At 42.0% G+C, this 25,295-nt stretch overlaps 1 protein-coding gene across 3 annotated transcripts in view; it reads right to left on the bottom strand.

The window, feature by feature from the left end:
• Positions 1 to 3,742: 3,742 nt before the first annotated feature.
• The window catches only part of GREM2 (gremlin 2, DAN family BMP antagonist), a 50,160-nt gene continuing 28,607 nt past the window's right edge, over positions 3,743 to 25,295 (bottom strand). For all 3 annotated transcript variants that reach the window (XM_054022614.1, XM_054022613.1, XM_054022612.1), the window contains one exon: positions 3,743 to 6,582. In XM_054022614.1, the coding sequence (XP_053878589.1) occupies positions 6,075 to 6,581 (507 nt within the window). In that variant the 5' untranslated portion in view covers position 6,582 and the 3' untranslated portion in view covers positions 3,743 to 6,074. The remainder of the gene's footprint in view (positions 6,583 to 25,295) is intronic.

The following is a 25,295-nucleotide window of genomic DNA, read 5'->3' as shown; positions in this document are numbered from 1 at the left end:
CTCGGGCTTGGGGGCATGTGTGTTGGTTTTTTGGGGGGCAAGAAAGGGCATAGGAACCTAGCTCTAGAAGAGGGGGACATGGCTGAGCAGAGGGCAGTGCCTTCCTCTGGCCCAGACTTCAGTACCTAGGCCTAGCTATTGAAAGAGGTGTAGGCCTCTAACGCATATTGAAAAGTGCCTAAACACATTTGTGGGGCTCAGCCCTAAAGACCTTTGCCTCGGTCCTACTGGACAGCTTAGTTGGGGCCCCCTCCTTCCCCCCCACACACATGTGGTGGCTTCTTAGGCCCTGTAAGCTCCCTAGGCATTGCATGTTAAAATTTTCACAGTGAAAGCTACATGAGGTACTCTATACTTTCACATTTCAAACACATATTGCTCATAGGGTTGACAGGCGTTCAGTTTTTGACTGGAACACCTGGTTGAAAAGGGACCTGGGCAACTCCGGTCAGCATCACTGACCTGCTTGTTAAAAGTCCGGTTGGTGGTGCAGCAGGGCTAAGGGGCCCTGCCAGCCCTGGCCCTGCGCAGCTCCAGGAAGTGGCCGGCATAACCTCCTCTGCGGTGGCGCAATCAGGAAAGCTCTGTGTGCTACCCCTGCCCTGGCTCTACAGCACCCACTGGCTGCAGTTCCTTGCTAATGGGAGCTGCGAGGGTAGTGCTTGTGGGCGTGGGCAGAGCCCCCGGCCCCTCCACGTATGGGCCGCAGGGCCATGCCGCCCGCTTATGGGCACTGCACAGCATCAGGGCAGGCAGGGAGCCTTAGTCCTGCCCAGCTGGAGTCTGCTCCTGATCCCCCTCACCCCCCTGCCCCAGGTTGGAATGCCCTCCCACACCTTAACTCCCTCCCAGAGCCTGCACCACTACCCCAGAGCCCCCTCCTGTGCCCCAAACCCCTCATTCCCCCAGCCCAGTGAAAGTGAGGGTGGGGAGAGCAGGCCATGGCAGGAGGGGCAATGGAGTGCGTGGGGGGGGGGAGTGGACATTTGAGGGGGCTTGGAGAAGGGGGCAGGGTGTTTGGTTTTGTGTAATTAGAAAGTTGGCAACCCTAATTGCTCATAGTACTACAGGAAGTAAATAAACCCAAGAGCCTCACAGCTCATATGTACATCTGAGAGCTCTGGTGTAATGATTGGCAGATTAGTTTTTTTTTTTTTTTTTTTTTTTAAACTACACAGCTTGGTTTGTTGTAACTGTTTTCAACTTCAGCTGCTCAGTGACCAGCAAAACTGCAGCTGAAATTTCCAGCCTTGGTTAAGCACCAGAATGGCGTATTACCCACCATTACTTAAGCAAATTGCATCATTCTAAATTATTGCTTCCATGCCTGCTATACAGATGTGGCTCACTGAGAATGAGAATTCCAGTGTGGCTTTTATAAGTGTCTATAAAAGGCTTGTGTTGTTTTGCGTTGCAAATTGAAACCTTCAGGCCGTATGGTACTTCAATGACTATGTGTCTAGTGATTTAACAGTACTTAGCGCTTACATAGCACTTTCATCCCTATATCTCAGAGCACTTCACAAACCTGTTTACAGATGAAGAAAGTGAGACAGAACTTTATTTTTGTAAAGAAAGATCTCTGCAACTATATAAGTATCAATCACTGTAATATGGCTTTCCTTTCCTCCCCTGTGAGGTAGGGTAGTACTAGCACTCATTTCTGTGCTTTTAAGGCTTTCAGAACACCCATAACGCAAGAGAACCTGTGTGGGGGGGGAGGGAGGGTGTCATCTTTCTATAGCTGCAAGTAGCCTGAAGTAGTAACTAAGGCTTGTTTGCAGTAGAGGTTTGTACCTGGAGTTAATTGACTAGCAGTTAGCATGTGTATAAAGGCTCTTCTGGACCCTCTGCAATCATCTGTAGCTCAGCCTAGGCTTATCCCACATGAGTTAATGTTACAAAACTCTAACATAGCCATACCCAAGCACTAGGCAATGACTTATTAATCCCCATCAGGGCCTTATGGAGTCCATAATTCTATGATGACGATAGGGCATGTTTTCAAGCTTTCACAGAATTTGTGACTGTTGCAGCTGGGTACCCAGTGTTTATTCTATTTATCTAGAAGGCTCTGTTGGGGGGGGGGGGAGAGGAGGAGATGGATTATTTTTGCACTGTTCCCTAGCTAGGTCCAAAAAGGGATTTAAGTTCCTTAACCCAAAATTTAGATCCTCTGGACCCCTGCTCAGTGGCTAGCTAAGCCCCAGTAGGATTCTCAAGTCACTTTACCCCACTTCACCTATTGCACCCAAGGAACCCCAGCCAGTAGGCCAAGGGGATAAAAGGTATCCCTTTGTAACCTTTACTTACTGGTTAGAGTGCTCACCAAGGAGAGACCAAGGGTCAAACCTTGTCCCTGCTCTGTATCAGGTAGAGTCTTGAACCCAGGCCTATGACTCCCTGCCATGAATGCCCTAATCCCAGGCTATGTTTTTTCCAGGTGAAGTTGTTCTACCTTATACAAACATTGAATAATCATTGGCCCAGAAGGCAGGTGAGGAAAATGACACTGTAGCCTGGTGCTTAGGGCACTCACCACCTTTCTCAGCATTCCCTAGTGATTACTCTAGGTATGGCAGAGGCAAGTTATGTTAACAGATGGCTGGTCTACACTGGGGTGGGGTGGGGTGGAAATCGATCCAAGATACACAACTTCAGCTACGCGAATAGCATAGTTGAAGTCGAAGTATTTTGGATCGCATTACCTGGGGTCCAGACAGCCGCAGCTCCCCTGTCGACTGCGCTACTGCCGCTCGCTCTCAAGTAGCTAAGACCCATCCCTTTTGAAGCAGGTAGTTCTGAATCATTGTTTATTAAATGAAATAAGCTGCCCTCCTCAACTTTTACAGCTACCTTGGAACACAGTGCTCCATGATGCAGCTTGAAGGCAAAAATGTATTTAGCTCACAAAATCTTACTTTGGAAGTTTCACTTTATAAGGGTTAGTCTGCACTAGAGACTTGTTAAACTGTTGGAGAAGCACTGGCATGGCCCAATAGCCAACCTGTTCAATATGCTTCATCCATTATGGACAAAATCTCATCTTTTTCCTTAAATTGTGAGTTCTACAAAAACATCTCTAAACCTAAGAATTTTAGACTATATCTTTGCTATAGTATGGTTAAAAATCCCCATAAAGGGGATTATACTGCTTCTGTGGGCAGACAGGCCAGCCATTGGTGGAGCCTTGGCTCCCCCCCTCATCAAGTCTCCATGGTGGTCTAGTGGTTAGGATTTGGTACTTTCATCACACTGGCCTGGGTTTGGTGCCTGGTCAGGAAATTACACTCTTCAACAAAAATCTAGGGGAGGGATAGCTGAGTGGTTTGAGCATTGGCCTGCTAAACCCAGGGTTGTGAGCTCAATCCTTGAGGGGGCCATTTGGGGATTGGTCCTACTTTGAGCAGGGGGTTGGACTAGATGACCTCCTAAGGTTCCTTCCAACCCTGATATTCTAGGATTGTAAGTCTTTGGGCAGCATGGCTGAACCAGCATTTGTGAGTGGGATGTGATTTACCTCAAGTATAGGGCTGGTGAAGGTTATTGTCCCTCATCACCTCCATGCAAGAAAGTAACTCAAGAGCAGGTTGTATCCATCTTGTTCCTAGATGCTCCCAAGGTAGCATAACACCATAATCCTTTAGCTGAGTCTTGTGGCAAGTCGGAGACTGAGCCAATACACCATCAGTCAAAGTAGTGGTAAGATATTGAAGTTAGAAGCAAAGCCCACACACCTGGATTCCATATAACCCTCGAGTATCTTTATTTGTTCTATAATTTAATAGTACACCTATAAAATAATTATAGCATTTCTTCTTTTGTTTTCATTTATAAAACAAGAATTAAATACAGTTTGAACCATTACAAGCTCTACTCAGTTTTTACATACAAACAGCCCCAAGGAGGAGCTTCATGCTGCAGCATATTCATATTGCAAGATGGTGAGATACCCTGCTTGGGTGTAGCTTAATGATAAGCATTCTTGCATATTTTTTCCTTAAATAATTGTAGAGTTAATATAATTAAGAAGGGCCCAGGGCATTTCTATCTAGTCTTAACAACAAGGGCATGACTTTACAATCTCTTCCTTCAAAGGACATATTCATAATCCTAGAACCCAAATGGGTTGCAGGCCTTTCAAACTCCCTCTGTACTATCAAAAAACTCCCAATAACCTGGATTCAGCAGTGCCCATTCATATGGCTGACAGCGTAGCAGTAACAGCCTCTAAAGCGAGCCCTGGACTAGGAGTCTCCCTTGGCAGCTCTGACATTGTGTAACAAGGCAGAAAATACATGCAATGTAGCTGTAACAGGGTAACATACCTACCTGATCCCACCCTCCCCGTGCCAATCCCCATAAACCGATTGGTGAGCTCTAGCAGAGATCAGTACCAAAAGCCTCTTAAAGCAGCCTGCCTCACATAATAGTGAACTGTGCCATTGAACTCCTAGCTGGCAACAGTTTGTAACACTTTTAACCCTTGGGATTGGTCATTCCTGAAGACATTGCCAGAGAAGTGCTCCACAGGCTGGTTTCATTAGCCCAGAAGTATTGCAGATGCTAAGCTATCAGACATGCAATAAGGTCACACATTGGTCTCTTGTATTAGTTGGTGTGCTCTTTGATTAACTTACTGTGTTTAAAGAGAAGACATTACAGCCACTAGTCTTAGACATCTGAACTGGAACATACTGAATATACAAACCATGCTAAACTTTGGTGAGTGAGTAACTTAGTATGACTTTAAAATAGCCATCGACATGGATTCATTATACCCCTATATCAAAAATGTAATGGGGCAACACTGCTGCAGTAGTTACAACAGCTTATTCCCTCCCAATTTGTAAAGGAGGGGACAGAACCCTTCCTCATTTCTGTAGCTTTGACCCCATTCTACAAGCATTTGCTAGCCTGCTCTTCCTTCAACATGACAAAGGTCACTTGATTCCCATTCACTGTGTGGAAGATGCCACTCCCGACACCTGAAGAAACTGATACGTAAGGCAGCTTTTGTATTCAAAGCAACAACGACTGCAATCTGTCCTTTGTGCTACAATGCTTTAATAACTTAAGTGGAATACTGCTCCCAAGTGTTTTAATTCCCTCCCCCCCACCCTACCCAACATAGGTATAAATACACAGTAATAACTGGATGGGTTTTGGAACATACTATGGCAGAATCTACTGAAAGCCCATTCAAAACCTGTCAGTTTCAAGTCAGGTGACTGACCTAGCAATCAAATCTATTTGCTCAAGACACTTTAATCTAATCTTCGGAATATTCTGCCAGAAGAAAAATATACATAGCTAGGTCTAATAATATTTTAAACAACTTTACTATAGCTAGGTTACAAAATAAACATTGCTGTTGAGACTGTGTGTTTGATATAGTCAAATTGCAACAGCACAAGAATCCATCTTCAGTCTGCTGATGGAAAGGTGGTGGCTGCTGAGGGAGTTGTGGCCAACCTAACGTTCCCTCTCCCCATGCTCATTCTCCATCTCAGACACAGAATGGCTCTGCACTCCGTCATCCTACAGTTAGAGTTCTCTCATCAGGCTCGTGGCCTCATTTTCTTTTAGTACTCTACTGTATCCCATAGCTGCACCTCACAGCCGTAGCTGGCAGCACCAAGCGCTTAAATATGAAGGTGAAAAGCTCCAGACTGAACACTGAGTGAGACGGCAAAGGTAGCGAGACACATTTTCTTCCCACAGAAAGGACTGGAGTGTAGGGCAGAGGGTTTTTCCCACATAGTGGAAACGTTAATGCTGGATTCAGCCATCGGACACCTAGATGATCAATCCCAAATTCGGAGGGTCCTGCTCCACCCTTAAAGATTCAATTTTAAGAGGATTATATTGGAAATATGTTGAGGTTTTATGGCAAGGTGCCTAACATAGCCCAGGACAAGCTTTATTTCCAGTAGGCAAATGACAAGTGAGCCTTCCCTGCTAGAGAGATGCATCCTGAAGGAAGAAAACCAGACAATGAGTCTGCTCAGGGAAGAGGAGAGACAGCAGCAAATCTGATGGGGTGATGCCAAGCAGTAGCCAGATACTTGCTTTCACTGTTTGTCCGAGTTGCTGAGGTTCACAGACATACACCTGCACTGCTTGACTTTCTGGATTTTCTTGAGTCGAAAAGGTGGATCCAGCTCAGGGCACTCCAGCTCCACAGTGAAGGAGGTGACTTTCTGAGGCTTGCAGAAAGCACAGGACTGGAAGGATTCCTCATCCTTTTTCACATGCCGGGGGATATAGAAGGAGTTGCACTGGCCATAGCAGAAACGGTTGATGATGGTGCGGCTTATGCAGCCCTCCTCGCTGACAGTCTGCCGCAGGGGTTGGGTTTTGCACCAGTCACTTTTAAGGTACTTCCTCTCAGTGACCACCAGGGCCTCCTGGCTGGAGGCCAGTACTTCTTTGTTCAGATGCTGCCTCCTCTCTGAGTTGTTGCTTGTGCTGTCTTTGTAGGGAGATGGAATTGCTCCTGCAGGACGGTTTTTCCTGGTATCTGTTACTTTAACCAAGGTCGCCACCAGAAAAACAGATAAGGCAAGTTTCCAGAGCATCCTGCAAGAAAAATACAAGTGAAGGTTAGAAGACATAACACTTCAGCACAATTTGCCTTTATTTTATCTGCACATATATTTGCCCATCCCAGCCACAGCTAGACAGTGTTCACTAAGAGTTGTAGATATGGCTATTGTACTCTTCATTCACCTTAGGAGAATGGAAAGGTTTTCAACTTGCCATAACTTAAATCTGTTTCTTCTGCCCCCTTGAAGACATCCCTGCCATCATGTCTAAAAACATGGGAATGAAGAAATGAAGGGACCAGTAGATTATCTAGTCTGACGTCCTGCTTAACACAGGCCACAGAATTGTATCCACTTACACCTGTATTGAGCCCAATATACAGATTTCTTTCCATTGTATTCAAGTCTACACATTCTATTAATGGAGCTGGGATATTATGACTTTTGAAATCAGTTTAGTTCCCTAGGAGAATGGCTACTTTTTTGGGCTCATTGGTCACCAACTATGCCAGCAGGATGGCTTTCTGGCCACTGGGAGACACTGGAGTAGACTAGTATTGTGGTAAGTGACAGTTTCCTCTGATTTTGTACTTAAGCAAACTGGCTTGCAAAGGTACTAAGTGTCCATTGATATCTATGGTGCTTTAAATAAGTGGCCTATTTTCAAAATGCTTAACTTTCAGCACATTAATACTCAGATGGAGACTGGATAAAACTCTTGGAAAAGATTCTGTGCAGATTCACCATCAAGACCACTGGATGTCAATCCTAGTATCCAAGCCAAAACCTAATCAGATAACTACAGTCCAGCATTTAGTTTCAGCTTAATATAGGTGTCCCACACTTCCTCAAACTGATCTCGCATTATTGTGCACTTGTGGCTGCACTCCAGTAATGGGTGAAATAATCGATCCCGATGGTTGTTTATGAACATGCATTCTCTGGCTCAAGACACATATACAAAGCCCCCCAAACAATTACAAATTCACTTCTTACAGAAAGAAAGAAACAGACCCACTCCACTTACCCTCCCATCCTCACCAAAAATAATAGCACAGCACTACTACCTCTTGAGTGGGGAGATCCATTTCGACATAAGTTACAAACTGTACAGATCAGTGAGCTTCCGCTATAAACTAGATCATTGTTAGTATGAAATATTGAGCCAATACTATTTAACAATAAAAATCACATAGGGATTCAAAACCCCTTCTAAAAAAAGAAGTGGCATCAAGATCTCAGTGCAACTGTTCAGAGATTTTAAATGCCTGATTCACCTTCTTCCTCCAGAAAGAGGTGGTGTAGAAGCCCCATAATGCTGTAGGTCTCTTCCAGCCCTACCAGTTCTGAGAGTCTATGAAAAAAGGCGTGAAATTATAGTAGCTTAACAATTACTGAAATAGCTTCTACCTAGAGAATGAGGGCCATTTGATGGAATAATAAGCCAGTATTTATCCAGTAAATCCATGTTTATAACTAATAAAGCATTATTACTCAAAGCCACTATTGTAAGGTTATCAGAAACGGAAATCTGCAGTACATGTAACCAAATATTTTAGTAGTCAGGTATGCACACACCAGCTATTTCTATCATTTGATCCCTATCAAATCCGGATTTTTAGATGTTCACAAAGAATGTATTACTCTGTTCTAAACAAGTAGGTCAAAGTGTTGTGCATCCTTTTAGATCATCACATTTCCTAATTACAGGGGTGCCTCTTCAGAACCATGGTAACCTGCAAGTCGCCTCCTCTTAAACCCAGGCACTGTAAGCAGCACAAACTGTATTAACGAAAACAAAGGTACATACAACCTGGTGACAGAAACATTCCATGGACTTCTGTAACCACCACCAAATACACCCTCCATGAAAGCATAGAAGCATTTTGGAGAATTCTTAAGTGAACCTACTCCAAAGGTGCAAAAGTAACATGATGAATATTAAGTTGGTTTTGTTTCTGAATAGGCTGGATCCACTGAATCTAGACTGCTGGCAATAATGGGCCAGAGCCTCAGATCCAGTTCCGTTCTACCCAAGATTCACAAAGGGGATTTAATCTGGCCACAACTGGCCAGGTGAGAATTTCTCCAGCAAAGCGGAAAAATCTCAATTAGCATAAAGGCAAGTGGAGCCCATCTTCACACCATCCTTACCTGCAGCATAGAAGTAGAGCAGTGGTAAGCTTCCCTATGACAATTCCTAGAAGGCATAAAGCCATTTAAGGACCATAGCCAGCTGTTACAAGTGAAAGCAGAAGCCCCTACAATGCTGTAATTTACATAAGAGCTGGAGCTAGGGCACCTTGAAACAAGGAGCTGTAACTTGTTCCCTGGCCAACCCATTGCCAAGTGTGTCTTGGTGCAGAAAAGAATTGGGCCCAATGTCTTTGGTTCTGCTGCATTTCTATTGCATGTGTTGAATTTGGAACTGTGAGATAGCGGACAATAGAACAATAGATCAACTTTGGGTTCTTATAAATACCCTAAACAATCATGAAAACATATGTAAATCATGAGAGATTTAAAAAAATGTTTATAGCTACAATGATCTATGGAGTCATAATATTCCCATGGAAAATAAGCCCTGCCTTCTAACAAGAGATCAGGCCTTAATCACATGCACTACAAAAAGTGAGCTTTGGAAAGACACAAAGTTTTGGCTTCTAGTGATTTGTCTTTAAAATAAAAAGAGCCTCCTGACTTTAAACAAGTAAATACAGCTTGTAAAGTCAGGATCCTCCTTTGCTATTCAATTGTCATGGCATTTTGCAGCTGCTAAGGAGCAACTACTGCAGGAATAATACAAACTTGGAAATCACTGAGGGTATAACGTGTAGGCGGAGACCCCACCCTGCTGCCAACAAAAGTCATGCTTATTGATTAGAGGTTAAACATCATGTAGAAAAATATAATCATAATGAATTCTCCCCCAAGGTTGGCTGCTACCATCAGTGCCCACATGAGCTCTTAAGCGAGGACTCTTGTGGGCACATCTCCTAAAATCTAGCTCCCTTTGGTAGAAGACTAGTCCCACCTCTTGAATCTGTGGTGAGGAGGAAGAGGGGAGTTTAATAAGCCAGATTTGCTCCAGTGAGTTAGCAGGAATGAAGGGCTTGTCTACACATGCAGCACTGCAGCTGTGCCACTGCAGCATGTCTGGTGAAGATGCTGTAAGCTGACAAGAGAGAGCTCTCCCATCAACATAACAAAACCACCTCTGAGAGAGGCGGTAACTAAATCAGCGGGAGCAGCTCTCACACCAACATAGCGCTGCCCACACCGCTTAGGTCAGTGTAACTTGTGTCGCTCAGGGGTGTGTTTTTTCACACCCTGAAAGTTATACTGACAGAAGTGCCAGTGCAGGCACAGCCTAGTAGCAGCGACTTGCAGGATTCCAACACTTTCTAACAGGGTGGGACAACATCAGACCACTTCCGTTCTATTGTTAGAGGGCTACAGTAGCAGCTTGTCAGGAGAACAAGCATTTAAGCTTGAATATATTTGTAAGACATGAACAATGCTATTAACAGACACTCTGATTCAGTGAAATTCTAGCCATTGAAGTCAATAATGTTTTACTCAGGGAGGCCAGGAGGTCACCCATATGCTCATCTGTCTCTGTAGGCTTCCTAGTCCCCTGGCACTGGATCTTCCGGAACCTTGTAAAGATTAGTTGACAATTAAGGTTAAGTTATTTGTAACTTATTGAAGTATTTGACTTAGCGCTGTCGTGAGGCAAGTACAATACATGCAGCCGTCTAAGAATTTCCAGCTTACATATTATACTTCGAGCCGGTCAGAAATTTTCTAGTGGAATGTTTTCCTGGCAGAATATACTGTTTTGGCAATAGCAACGTGGGAACATATTGATTTCAAAATTTCATTGGACAGATGTCTAGTTTCCTGTCAGCTTCTGCTACTTGCTTCTCAGCAGCTCACCTGGTAAGACCCAGCTCCCCAGGCAGTGGTTTTCCCACCTTGACAGCTCCTCATGTCCTGGAAGGTGAGTGGGCAGGCTGCCTGATTCTGTCTCCTAGCTGACCAGCCATGTAGCTCTTCCACAAATACCTCAGATATTTTTTTTTCCCTGAAACCACTATTGAATGAAAAAAAAAATCAAAATTCTTCAGTGTATTTTGTGGAATAGAAAGTCCTGCTCCAGCTCAGCTCTAATTATGTTCTGTAATCTTAAGAAGTCACATTTAAATTGTGATGATGCAGCTAAGAGGACAAATTCAATCCTTGGATATATAGGAATGGTAATAACAAATAGCAGTAGAAAGGTGTAACTACTTGTGTGTGGGCATTAATGAGACCCATAATGGAATACTGTGGCCAGTTCTGGTGTCTGCCCTTCAAAAAGGCTGTTGCCAAACTGGAAAGGGTTCACCAAAGCGGCACAAGAATGATTCAAGGTCTGGAAAACCTTTTCGCAGGTAAAAACCACTAAAAAGAACTGATTTGTTTAGCTTATCCAAGAGGAGATATGATAAATGTCTATTCTATAAATACGTACCTGCACCCTGTCCAATTTATCAACATTTTTCTTGAATTGTGGATATCAGAACTGGACATAGTATTCCAGAATCAATCAGTCACACCAGTACCAAATATAGAGGTTTAAAAACAAACAAGCACACCCTACCTTTTTTCCTACTTGAGATTCTCCTGTTTATGCATCCCAAAATTACATTAGATCTTTTGGCCACAGAATCACACTGAGAACTCATGTTCAACTAATTATCTACCACGATCCCCAAATCTTTTTCAGTCACTGTGTCCCACTATAGAGTCCCCCATTCTGTAAGTATGGCCTACATTCTTTGTTCCTAGTTTTATACATTTACATTTAGCACTGTTAAAATGCACATGGTTTGCTTGTGCCCAGGTTACCAAGCAATCCAGATCACTCTGAATCAGTGACCTGTCCTTTTCCATTATCTACCATCCCCTAATTTGTGTGTCATCTGCAAACTTTCAGTGACAATGTTACATTTTCTTTCAAATCACTGATAAAAATGTTAAATAGCAAATGGACAAGAACCAATCCCTGCAGGACCCGCACTGGAAACACACCCACTTGATGATGATTCCATGTTTACAATTACAATTTGAGACCTATCAGTTAACCAGTTTTTAATCCTTTTAATATGTACCATGCCTGTATTATGCAAGTGGTCTGACTAGATCATCCCTTCTAGCACTCTAAAGAGATATGCACATGGGGCTGTAATTAAGGTCAGCCATTCAACGGGATCTCTATTATGGAGAGGTTTACTTTGCAACCTCTCTTTTGCTTTAGGGCTAGAATGGGGAAGAAGTTAGATGCATATTTCTCTCTCATGTATCTTAAAATACATATGGCTGTTATTTATATATTCAGGGCTTTAGCCTTTAAACTTTCCTCAGTATTTAAGATGAGGCAGTACTTCTGTTAACCGAAGAGAGAGAAAATAAATTTGGAAATAAGATGCCAAGTTCTAGCACTTAAAGTAGGTGTGGGAAGCAAAGAATTCCTATTCATTGCCATGGAGACAAAATGCTACTTTCTATCGGTTACACATGATTTTGGAGATTAGTTGAACTAAAGATACCCAGTCAGGGACCTTTGTATGAAGAAAGGATCCAGTGCTACCTTCTCACTTTAAGTTCTCGTTTGGAGACTCCTGTGCTGCTGTGATTTCATATTAGCAGCATGAAGTCATCTGAGCACTGTACTGTATCCATCCTGTTGCAATGGCACTGGCCTTTACGCTAGAAGACCGTTTCCCCAGTTAATGAATTTTCAACCACTAAAATGCCCAATCCTAGGCCCCTTGCAACTGCAGAACATATAAGAAGGGAAGACATAAAACCCAATACTTTAAAACATATTCAAAACTTTTCCAAATAACACTTGAAGCCAAACTATGTCGTTGTCTTATCTGCAATGAAGAGTTTGAGGACCATTAGGCATCACTTTAGAGGTATGTACATAGCCCTTCTGATAGTGACTATGATGTAACAGAAGGGTAATGTACTTTGCCCTAGAAGCGAAGAAACTACATTAATACTTTCTAACTACTTTTCTGGCAATTAGAGTGAACGTCTACCTTGCATTGAGGAGCCATAGACACTACTTGACTAAAGATTCTGAAGTGATGGCAGACAAATGGGCCAGATCCTCTTTTGGTGTAAGTTGCACACCACCACTGATTTCCATGGGGTTATGTGGATTTACACCAAATGAAAATCTGGCTCAGTCTTCTAAGAAGACAATAGCATGTGTTGCACAAAAACAGTTGGAAGATTTGAGGACTAGCAAACTGGTTCAGACAAAAGAGGACCAAACCAGAATTAAATTCCATAGTAATTTCACCCCAAGCTAACAGATCGTGTTCTTGGGAAATTGAGCTCAATTCCCTGGTCTCCCCTTCCTCATAGTGCATCTAGTCAATTACGCTAATCTGCACATGGGGACAAAGGCATACCTATTGGAATTGTAGGGTACAGCTCTAGTGTGGTTCATTGCTAACATGCTAGAAATTGCTGCTTCCTCACATTCTAGCCCTACTATAACATGTATGGGGCATTGTTTTTTTTACCAGGCTGAAGGCTAGCACCCTTGGTGTGAACAAAACTGTATCTACAAAATGAATTGTGGCAAAGGTCAGAATACTTGCATCTCTGACTGATCATGGGTATAAGTCATGTACAGATATACCTTCTTTGACTTATGACCCTGATTCAACCACAGAAGCAAGTTTTATAGTCAAAGTCTTCTGCAAGAGTGAGGCAAAACTTTTGGGGAAAAATGTAACCCTTAATTTTTCCTAAGCTCTCACATTGGGCAGAGCGGTCCTTCCCAGTTCCTGAAACTGAACAGCTTGTGCCAGGAACAGAGTCAGTACAATTGGGAGGATTTGGAGTCATTTCTCCTGGACTAGAAACTCTCCATGTGTCTTGGGCTTCCATGGAGATACTGCTCATGTCTCTATACATAAAAAGAATTAAAGTCACAGGTGACGTGAAATTCTTAAGCAATCTGACATTCCAGAGAGGTTTGGCCTGCTTGTTAACCCTTGTATCCAGGCTAAGGCACTCTACATACTTTACTAGAACACTGTTTAAATCAGTAGGTTCTGTTATGTCCCTAAACATGGACTAATACTATAGGCTTGTCTTCACTACTAGGGAAGTTGACCTAAGTTACGCTTCTCCAGCTACGTGAATAACGTAGCTGGAGTTGATGTAGCGTAGGTCGACTTACCACGGTGTCTACACCGCACTGGGTTGACAGGAGGCGCTCTCCTGTCGACTTACCTTAATCTTCTCGGGGACCTGGAATACCAGGGTCGACTGGAGAGTGCTCTGCCATTGATTTAGCAGGTCTTCACTAGAGCTGCTAAAAACGACCCCTGCTGCATCAATTGCAGAAGCATTGATCTCTCCATAGTGAAGACCAGCCCTAAGTGTTAGGAAAGAGAAACCCCATACTCTCTCAGGAGCCCTTTCTAGAGAACTCCAGTGTGTTCCCTGGTTACTGCACCAGCCATTATGGGGCAGCTCTAAGCTCAGACACAAAATTTCCCCTGCTTCCACTGACCTACTGGAAACTTGGCTCACACACTGCCCCCAAAGATCATTCTATGGAAATAGGCAGCAACCATTAAAGGTTGATCTGCTGAAAAACCTTTTCAATGTTAAGGTAGGGATCCCCTCAGCAAATCCTGAAGATATGAATGGTGGCTGTGAGGGCCACACCACAGCCAAGACAAGCTGCTAGGAGAACTCCGAGGATCCAGGGAAAGAGTTGAGGGAATTCTTGGAGAGTGTGACTTATGTAGTACCTAAGCATCTCCCAACACACTCTTTCCCTCCTCCCCCCACAAGCATGCTTCATACAGTCAAGTTACCCGCAACAGAGGTACAAAAAACTTCCATCTCCCTCAAGGCATGTTCAACATTGTATAATTTGCTGGTTACTTTATTTTTGGTGTGGGGGAGGCTGTAAAGAAGACTTAAAAGTATGTCACTTTTGTGATGTAAGACACCAACTTGCTGTAGCATTTGGCTTTTCAATGCCGGATCAAACTATGGCCTGGGTAGTTGCCTCTACAGTTGTACCACTAAGTAGAATTGTTGTGCCACTTAGTTGTGCCAGTAAGAGAATCAATGTTTACAACTACGGGCTTCTTGGCTATTCAGTTAAGCTAAGCTCAGGCAGTTTTGAATACAGCTTCTCATTTCATCATTAGTGCCAGAATTAGAGATCACATATTTTTTTCTCTGCACTGACGTCCTGCCAGGAATGATATGGATGTAAACAGTTAATTACTGATCTACAATACTAAGCTCTCTACTGCTTGGGCTCCTCTTACCTTGCAGAGCTCCAAAACCCGTGCTTCACTTTGTTTTTTGAAGTAGCAGTGGAACGACAGAAGTTTCTCATTTTTCAAGGGTGAAGGAAGGGAGAACAGGTGAAAGTCTTTCAGTGTTTGTCCGTAATGTCCCAGATATGAACTACTTCCCCAGAGACACTGAATAATAAAACTAAAGTTTTGGAGGCATGAATACTTTGGTTGTCTTCTTTGGGGTACATACGCCAAAACGCATAGCCACCTTGATAAATTCCTATGCTTCCCGAAAATTTACATACCACTTGCCGGTGATGCAGGCAGAACTTAATACCACCATTAGATATATAGAAATCCTAAGGAAATTATTTTTCCTCTTTTTTTTAATCATTAAGTGGAATAAACAAAGTGCAGGGATATGGAATGCTATAAAGTTGGCTACTTATTTGTGATGAGAGGCCAAACTTGTAGCAGGAAAGATATTTTTGCCATTGCACACCACAACTACATCAGCATTTGTTAGTTTTATGGCGGGGAGGGCGAAGAAAAAAGAGAATAGAATTTTTTTTAAAACTCAGCCCAAACTGACCTAGTAAACATAACATAAGGCAGTTGTGCCTTTGATCAGGGAACCCATATTTATACTGCCTGTGCTAGAAAAAAATATATATATATATTTTGAGTCCAGCCCCCTGCCTTCACTAGCAGGACCAAGTACTGATTTTGCCCCAGAACCCTAAGTGGCCCCCTCAAGGATTGAACTCACAACCCTGGGTTTAGCAGGCCAATACTCAAACCACTGAGCTATACCTCCCAGATGGCATCTGGTAATTCATAGATTTATAGATTCTAAGGCCATATGATTGTCTAGTCTGATCTTCTGTATAACACAGGCCATAGAACTTCCCCAAAACAATTCCTAGAGCAGAGCTTTTAGAAAAGCCATCCCAGCTTGATTTTTAAAATGACAGTGTTGAAGAATCCACCACAACCCTGGTTAAGTTGTTCAAAGGGTTAGTAACTCTCACTATTAAATAATTTCTCACTGATAAAAACTGGTTTAAAAAAAAAAAAAAAAGAAACACACAGACTTCTTTCCAGTCTGAGTGTGTCTAGCTTCAACTTTCAGCCACTGGATTGCATTATACCTTTCTCTGCTAGACCGATGAGCCCATTACTAAACATTTGTTCTGTGTAGGTTCTTAGACTGATAAAGTCACCTCTTAGCTTTCACTTGAATAAGCTAAATAGAATCCAGGAACTCAGTCTAGCACATGTTTTCTAATCCTATAATCAGTCTCATGGTTCTTCTCTGAACCTTCCCCAATTTATCAACATCTTTCTTAAATCGTGGGTACCAGAGTTGGACAGTTTCCAGCAGCAGTTGCACTAGTGCCAAGAATAGAGGTAAAATAATCTCTCTACTCCCACTCAAGATTCCCCTGTTTATGTATCCAAGGATCACAGTCACTCTTTTGTCCACAGCATCAGACTGGGAGTTCATATTCAACTGATTATCCACCAGCATCCTCAAATCTTTTTCAGTCACTGCTTCCCAGGATACAGTCTGCCATCCTGTCAGTATGGCCTAAATTCCTTTGTTCCTCGATCTACACACTTGCATTTAGCCATATTAAAACGCATACCATTTGCTTGCGCCCAGTTTACCAATCTGTCCAGATCACTCTGAATAAGTGACCTGTCCTCTTCATTGTGTACCACTCCCACTATTTTTGACACATCTGTTAATTTGATTAGTAGAGCCCTGCAAACCGGAGGATATCCGAGGATATCTGCATGCACATGCACACACACATTCTACATATAAACAAGTGCAGAATTGGCCAAATTGCCCCCCACTACATGGGTTATCTCTAGAAGAGAACTGAAAAACAGGTTCTGTCTCGACCTGGTCAGGTATTTTTCAGCAGGACTTTTTACATCAGAAACTACTGATTTATCAAAACAAAACTCCTTGCAGGAAAGGGTTGGCAGCAAGTATTTTGAAAATTTTCAAGTAAACGAAGCTTTGAAGTTGCTGAAATGCTTTCTTTTGACATTTTCAAAATGAAAAACTTTGGTTTTCCAATTCTAAACAACTTTGTTTCAAAATTTAAGGTACGACACTTGGTCTTTTTTTCCAAACAGTTTTTCACATCTGTCTTCCTCACTGTTTACTACCTTTATTGATAGTTGCTTTCCATTCAGGTCTGTCCTCGGTTGTATCTTATTCAGGGATCAGCAACCTTTCAGAAGTGGTGTGCCGAGTCTTCATTTATTCACTCTAATTTAAGGTTTTGCATGCTAGTAATACATTTTAACATCTTTAGAAGGTCTCTTTCTACAAGTCTATACTATAAAATTAAACTATTATTGTATGTAAAGTAAATAAGTTTTTTAAAAATGTTTAAGAAGCTTCATTTAAAATTAAATTAAAATGCAGAGCCCCCCGGACTGGTGGCCAGGACCCGGGCAGTGTGAGTGCCACTGAAAATCAGCACGCATGCCATAGGTTGCCTACCCCTGTTCTAAGTTATCAATATTTACGCTGTATGAGTTGAGATTCTGCTTAAGGGCATCTTTGATGAGTGTTACTTTGAAGAACTTTGGGTTTCAACTCAGAGAGGGTTTTTTTCAGGGGTCTATCACCACCCATTTTGATAACATGACCAAATAACTAACATACCATAACTAAACCACCACTTGAGTGTTTGCAATGCTCTAGGAATCCCCTACTGTAAAAATATGGATTGTTGCAGATGAGGTAATCTGAACATTTTATTCCAGGCAAAACTGGCAAGTTAACTTTGACATACCTTTTTTAGTATGAGTCAAACTTAAAATTGCAAGGCTTTTACTTTAGCTGCACATTACCTCCCTCTTGCAGTGTTTTGGTACACCACAATCTTGAAATCTATAGTGATGGAGCTTCTGGCATAACATGAGCTAGAAAAGCCATACTTTTTATCTTATGGATGTTTAGCAGCCATAGCACCTCAGATTGAGAATCTGTATAAACCCATATTAAAGGTTTATAATTAAAGGTGTATTAAAGACTATATGCTATCTAGATTCTTATATTGGCATTCATTGTTGAAGTATCTGGTACAGTTTTCTCTTTTTCCTACTACAAGGCAGAGTTATTTAAAGTGTGTATATATATATAAAAATAAATAAAATACACACACACACACCCCCCTCTACCTCGATACAACGCTGTCCTCGGGAGCCAAAAGAAAAAATCTTACCACGTTATAGGTGAAACTGCGTATATTGAACTTGCTTTGATTCACCGGAGTGCGCTGCCCCACCCCCCGGAGCACTGCTTTACTGCGTTATTTCTGAATTTGTGTTATATCGGGTCGCGTTATATCGAGGTAGCGGTGTAATACAAGAACTAGGGGTCATCAAATGAAATTAATAGGCAGCAGGTTTAAAACAAATAAAAGGAAGTTCTTCTTCACGCAGCGCACAGTCAACTTGTGGAACTCCTTACCTGAGAAGGTTGTGAAGGCTAGGACTATAACAGAGTTTAAAAGAGAACTGGATAAATTCATGGTGGTTAAAGTCCATTAATGGCTATTAGCCAGGATGGGTAAGAAATGGTGTCCCTAGCCTCTGTCTGTCAGAGGATGGAGATGGATGGCAGGAGAGAGATCACTTGATCATTGCCTGTTAGGTTCACTCCCTCTGGGGCACCTAGCATTGGCCACTGTTGGTAGACAGGATACTGGGCTAGATGGACCTTTGGTCTGACCTGGTACGGCCTTTCTTATGTACACACACACACACACACACACACACACACACCTTTGATGTTGTTACAGTATCATTGTGCAAAGATATCACAGCAGAAATATGCTTGGATAGTATGGCTAGCAAGTGTGATTGTATCTTGCCAGTTGGATGAACTTTTGAATCCTATTTGTATCCTGCAAAAGCTTGTGAGTGACAGGACTACTATATAGAATATTTATAGTGAAACAGATCAATGTACATACTCTAAGCAGGTATATTATACTTACCAACTTTTCCTTGCTATGTAGAATAAAGACTGGAATTGGAATTTAATAGTGGTCTTCCTTCTTTACATGAGTGAAAAAACCCAAATTGTGTTTGAGAGTTATCTTGTATGGCTTCTAAAGAAGCCTTAGTGACTTAGCGTATCTGTATATTAATATCTTTAAAGTCATTTTTACTACTGTCACGTTTTCCAATTATACAAAAACAGATTTAGATCACAACATTTGGTGCTTGAGCCATGTCATGAACAGATTATGCACTGCTATATATGATGTCAAAATATAGATTAAAATGTAGTTGTATACCTAACATGAGTAAGAATATTACTGCTAACCAAGACTATTTCATGTAGCAGAAAAATGCATACTCTAAGTTTACAGTGGACCTGGTGAAAGGACTTGAAGCTTACAGAAACTTTGAAACTGCCATTTATTCATTGTTACTACCAAGATCGGTCATTAACAAAGTGATGACTTTCTAGTGAGGTGTTTTAAAAGTGCCTGTAGTACAACACATCCTACATCCCAAATACTGGAAACTAACTTCATTTTCCTCTACTTCACACTGATGGCAACAATCAGCTGTCCCACACCTATGACATTGTGGCTTTGATTAATGCTCTGTTCCGTGATTCTCCATCTCTTGTTTTCTTAAAAATGTAAATATTTGTTCTTTCTGTATTTTAGTACTTTATAAACTTGGCCCCTTATTGAGTAGGAGATTCAATCACAGGGGAATCAGTTGCCATGCATAAACCGGGATTGTGTGTTTTATGACATTAGCTTGGCAGGGCAGCCATTCCTGGCCCCCAGACCTCTGCCTAGTATTGAATTATGGTTATGTCTCTAACTGAAACCCAGTATTATTCTATTTCTCATCTTTTGTGGGAAGGAAGACCAGAGCGATCCTTCTGAATAGATACCAAACCACAGGAGCCTGGATGAGGTACTTTTAATGTGCAGTGTAGGAAGACCTGTCATTACAGTCTTTCTGCTAATTAGTTTGATTTCCTTTGTCTAGACTAACCTAATGCAACAAGTTTATTTTATTTAAAGGAGCATTGTTAGCCTTCCTTTTACTGCCAAATGAGAAGGAGAGGAAAAAGTCACTCTCCTGGTATCTGGGGGAGACTCAGCTAAAGCATTTGTCCTTGAATGAGCCACTTGATCAAGACTTCTCTGCTCTAGCAGGACCAGAGCCAGCAGTAGTGTCAGAGAAAATATAATCAAATCAGATAGCACTGGTATTTGCAAGATAGTTCAGGGAAAGTTACTGAGCAGTTTACTCTCTACCACCAATACTACAGGCAGAGTTCTTTGTAGTAATCACTTGTAAACAGCTATGTAAGTGCCATCTTCAGAGTGCTGCACAAGCATTAACTAAAGCTCACAATAATCCCAAGTTTGTTTCATCAGTCTCGCTTTACAGGATGAGGCAGAATCGGTGAGTTGCCATTGGCCTAGTAAAACTTGTGACAAAGTCAGGACTAGAAGTCAAGCAACCCTGTGTCCCAATACCATGCTCAGTCCCATAGAACATACTGCCTGGAAGGAGACCCCTTCCCTGTCCTTAGTTGCCTTATTTCAGGAATCTTTATGCTGTATCTCAACCCTCACCCAGAAGAGTTTGGAAACGGAGTTGTCAGTCAGGGACAGTCCTTTGGAACTCTCCCTTGGCTAGGTGACAGATAATTGGGTAAAGAATCCATCAACATATTCAAAGGTCTGTTTCCTGGGCCCACTGCCATATGGCAAGTGGACAGAGGCAGATTTAACTCCTGAGAGGAAAGTGTATTCTCTGCAGAGGGCAGAAGTTAGCCCATGTTCAGTTACAACATCACTGTAAAATGGTAAATTCTGCATCTCCCTGTCTGTACAGTGCAGGCATCCTGCTGGCTGTGCTTAAGAAATATAATATCATTCTATTTCTGATTCTATCTGATCATTCTTGAGAAGCCTCATGCTACAGTATGTGATACCAAGATACCAAGACTCCATTTCATGCCAGCACTTGGTTTGGTCTAAGTGTATTGAGTTATCCAACTGAACCGGCCAAGCCAGCTCTCAATAATCTGATGCTAGTACACAGCTAGCTAGTTAATATTTTTCATCCATGACAGGTGAATACTAGATTGAATGCTTGTGCACAAGAGAAGGAAGAGAAAGAGAGCAAGGCTCACTGGGGAGTGGAAGGGGCATTCTTTCCAACAAACTGAACCCTTCATTTTCTTCTACTACAAAATAGTCAGACAACATATGGGGCTTTGCAGACTATGAAGCTGTATTGGTCTTGCCGCTCCATGATGATCTGAGGTGAAAGTTCTTAAGCGGCAAAGGAGAGAGAAAAAAAGCTCAAGAGTTTTGGAAAGTTACTCTTCAGAGCTCAGTTGACACCATTATAAAAATGTGCCACCCTATAAGCCAATACCATTTCAGAATGCAAACACACATGACAAAAACACAACAAAAAATGTCTCAGCACCACTAGTTTGGGGCAGGTGCTGGGAAGGGAAGAGGGAAACAGTCACAATCATTTGTAGTACTTAAACAGGTTATCTATATCTGAAAAGAGATTAGAAGTTATTTCTGGTTAAAATTAATTTTTATTCACTCGTGAGCAGTGACACTATATGAGGGCTCACAAAGGCCTACAGTTATGACCTTGCTTCAGTTTCTAGTGGATAAGCAGTCACATCAACACAACTGGTACTGCATACTGAATAAGTATGGAGAATAAAAACTACCATCTCACCGATGGAGGCCGTTCTTCCAGAAGTTATCCTTTACATTGGTTAGTTCGAGAAGTGGCTACGTGTGGTATATCAGTTCTGTGGATAAGGGGGACTGGACTGGAGTCCCCAAGAGCGTCAATCCAGCACCTTTCACAAGCAAAGAGGCCCTGATTTTCAGGAGCGTGAAGCACCTATGCCTCCAAAAGAAATGAATGCACGGCTGAAAGGCAGGCCTTAAATGTGCATCAAGGAACCAGAAAAAAGCAGAAGCTCTGACTATGGAGCCAACTAAGTGTAAAAGAGGACTCCCCTTGCTTCTCCATCCCATCTGTTTCTCAAGTTTTCCCATTAATTTGATTATGAAGATTGAGGTAGCTTTTAACCCTATTGGGGAGCCAGGTCCACAATTCTCTGCTCCACTTTAATGGCACACTTCAATGACCATTTGAATGCATGAGTGTCCTTCCAATGTGGACAACTGGAAATAGCCTCCTTTGGAGTCCATCCAGGATCATTGGTGGCAATGGTGATCTCAAAAATTCTGAGGTGCTCCCTCTCCGCAGGTCCACGTATGGGCCAAGTTCAGAAGCCAGGTCTGGATGAGCTGTCTTCAGGTAGCCAGGCGGAATCAAACTGGCAAGCTTCTTCACCCAACCCCCCGACCTTCCCATTCTGAAGATGGGAAAAACCCCTTATTCATTTACCACCAGCTCTAGCAAGAGTGAGACTGTCCTCTCTCCCTCCTCCCTATTCTGACCCTCAGCTCTTGCTCTTGGCACTTACCTTCTAGAGGAAGAAATCCATTTCTGTGGTGAACTTAAGGCTAGTTATTTGTGCACATATAAAGTGCCTGATTGTCAGTAGAACACACAAGCTCAGTCTAGGGTCTGATAACACAGGTGGGCAAGGTCAGCCCAGAGAGGCCATGTGGGAAGATTCCTGCCCCCAAACACACACGTCTTTATTTAGACACTCCTTTCTGCACTTAAGGAGCTGGGGTGATACTGAAGAGGGAAAAAGCAATAGAGTGAAGCTTCCCTGATGTAACTATAAAAAACCCAACACATCAGCTCACCCCCTGACGTTGGCTGGAGCTGTAGATACCAAAAAGAAAACTGCATTTATTAGAAGAAGAGCTAGAGGTATAATTCCCCTAGCCCACACCTTAAATTAAAGAGCTCAACTTCCTGGGGTGAGACAGATTTGCTCATTAAAAGCAATACTGGGGGAGGGAATAGTTTCTTTCGTTTTTCTAAGATCAAATCCTAGATATGTGATAACAAATATCCAATGCGTACAAGGATATAATAAGTTTCATTTGTGTTCACTGTATAGATGTTTATAAGATCATGGGGAAAGACTCTTGGCCTTTAAAAAAAAATGTTTTACACTGCTAGGCAATAATGAGTTAAGCAGAATGCTCCACTCATCGCAGACCACAATACGAAAGGCAAGCAGACTAGAGGCGGTGTTAGGAAAGTACTGAATCAACAAATTGATTTATAAATTAATAGAGGACTCCCCTTGCTTCTCCATCCCGTCAGAATATTAAAAAAAAAAAAAGTTCTTTTTTGCTAGCTGTGTGACTGCACTTGGTATTCTCAGAGGGTGGGTGCTCACAGTGCACAAAAAGGAAGGATGATCCAGGGGTTAGGACAATAGTTTGGAACTTGAAAGAGCTGTGTTCAAGTCGCTACTCTGTCACACACTTCCTGTGTGACTTTGGGTATGGTATGTATGTGTTAGAATCATAGAATAGCAGGGATGGAAGGGACCTCAGGAGGTCATCTAGTCCAACCCCCTGCTCAAAGCAGGACCAATCCCCAGACAGATTTTTGTCCCAGATCCCTAAATGGCCCCCTCAAGGACTGAACTCACAACCCTTGCTGTTCTGCTCAGTGCTGGAACACCTCATTGATTTTGGAGACTAAGTCCCATTGTCTTACAATGAGACTGAGGCTCTTCGGTTCCTAAAATGAGACTTAGGCTATGCTCTGCTCAGTGTTGTGATGCCTACATACCTTTAGCTTCTCAGGGCCACAGTTCCCTATTGATAAAAATAAGGATAATAGTACTTCCCTATCTCACCGAGGTGTTGTGATGACACATACATTAAAAGGTTGTGAGGTCTTCAGATATTACAATAATGGGAACTCCATAGGTACGTAAAATAGATCACCACCACAATTGGCATCTTTCTTAGCAACCCAAGCACAGAGGCCAAAAACAGAATGGATAAATGACTCAACCATCCCCTTGTCCTTTGGAAATGGTCTTCCTAGGGCAGGTTTGAGGGTACTGTACATTGGTGGAGCAGTCTCGGAGAGTTCACAATGCTGCTACCTATACTGAACCTGTTCTTTGGATAAACTGTCCATTGGCCTCCCAAACCGTCAAGCCAGCACCACTCATGAATGCCACATTAAAACGGGTAAGGCCAAAGCCTGGTCCAATCAAAGTAAATTTTGTCATTGACTTTACTGGGAACAGAATTTGACCCACAGAGAGCTAATAACCCCAAATTGGTGATACTTTGAAGATTAAGAAATACTGTTTTTTGTTCCCCATGAAGAAAATATTCCTCAATCAAGTACAGCCATTGCTTTGGGGTACACTGAAAGGGGCTGTTCACTATAAAGCTTGACAGTGAGTATGTCAGCATATATGCAGCTCTTATATTATCCCATGTAGTTCTTAAATTTCCTAGGTTTGAATTATTTTAAAAGCAGTGTTCACAGTATCTTTTTCTTGACTATTGAGGGACTAATAGGAATATACTGTACTTCTGAAATACCATGACTTCTACAGGGACTAATAGCTTAAATCATTGATTTTATCATTCGATATAAACTATTTCACACTACTCAAGACTAGTAAATGAAGTTTCTAGTTGAAAGAATGGAAGTTTATGACTGTGATGAGTCAGTGCTTTTATTTTAGAATATCCCACCCTGGACCTTTTAATTATTTAATATACACACAGGTATTCTAGAATATAGCATAGCTAGCTAGATTCAGGTTCATAGATTAGGTACAACATGTACAGATTTGCTAGAAAATATTGTACATGTCCTTTATCAATTTTTTTGTTTACTAGTCATTCCTTCCTTCCTATTTGTTCAAACGTCTCTCATTTTTCTCATTGCAGATTTTTTTTTTTTTTTTTTTTTTTTTTAAACTAACACCCACACGGAAACTCAGTCACTTCTGAGTAACTGTTTCACTTATTTGTTAATGGGAAGTAGGAAATTAACTGAATGAATTCATTCATCAGTCCTTGCTCTGTGGTTAATTTTTTTACATGGCAAGCTCTAGCACTGTTCTCATGCTACTTCATGATGCATAGACTGTGCCAACGCCTACAGCTATCATAGTACAAAACTGCAGTGAATAGTATGTGTGATCTAGTGCTGGCCTCATCTAAATTATTTAGTTTAGACACTTGGTTAACAGGATGTAGGTTGGCTGTGTGCACATTTTCTAAACCACTGTTGAAAGGCATGTGCATTTACATAGCACTGCTATTATTGTATAAATTATGTAAATGTGAGGCTAACATTTAAATTAACAAGTAAATTGAAAGATTAAATTATTTATATAGGTTCTTTAAAAAAAAACTTACCTCACACACAACTGATTAAGTTAGACAAGTCACCT

This window comes from Malaclemys terrapin, chromosome 3, assembly GCF_027887155.1.
Source record: "Malaclemys terrapin pileata isolate rMalTer1 chromosome 3, rMalTer1.hap1, whole genome shotgun sequence".
Taxonomy (NCBI): Eukaryota; Metazoa; Chordata; order Testudines; family Emydidae; genus Malaclemys; species Malaclemys terrapin.
This window is presented reverse-complemented; position numbering and strand designations above follow the sequence as displayed.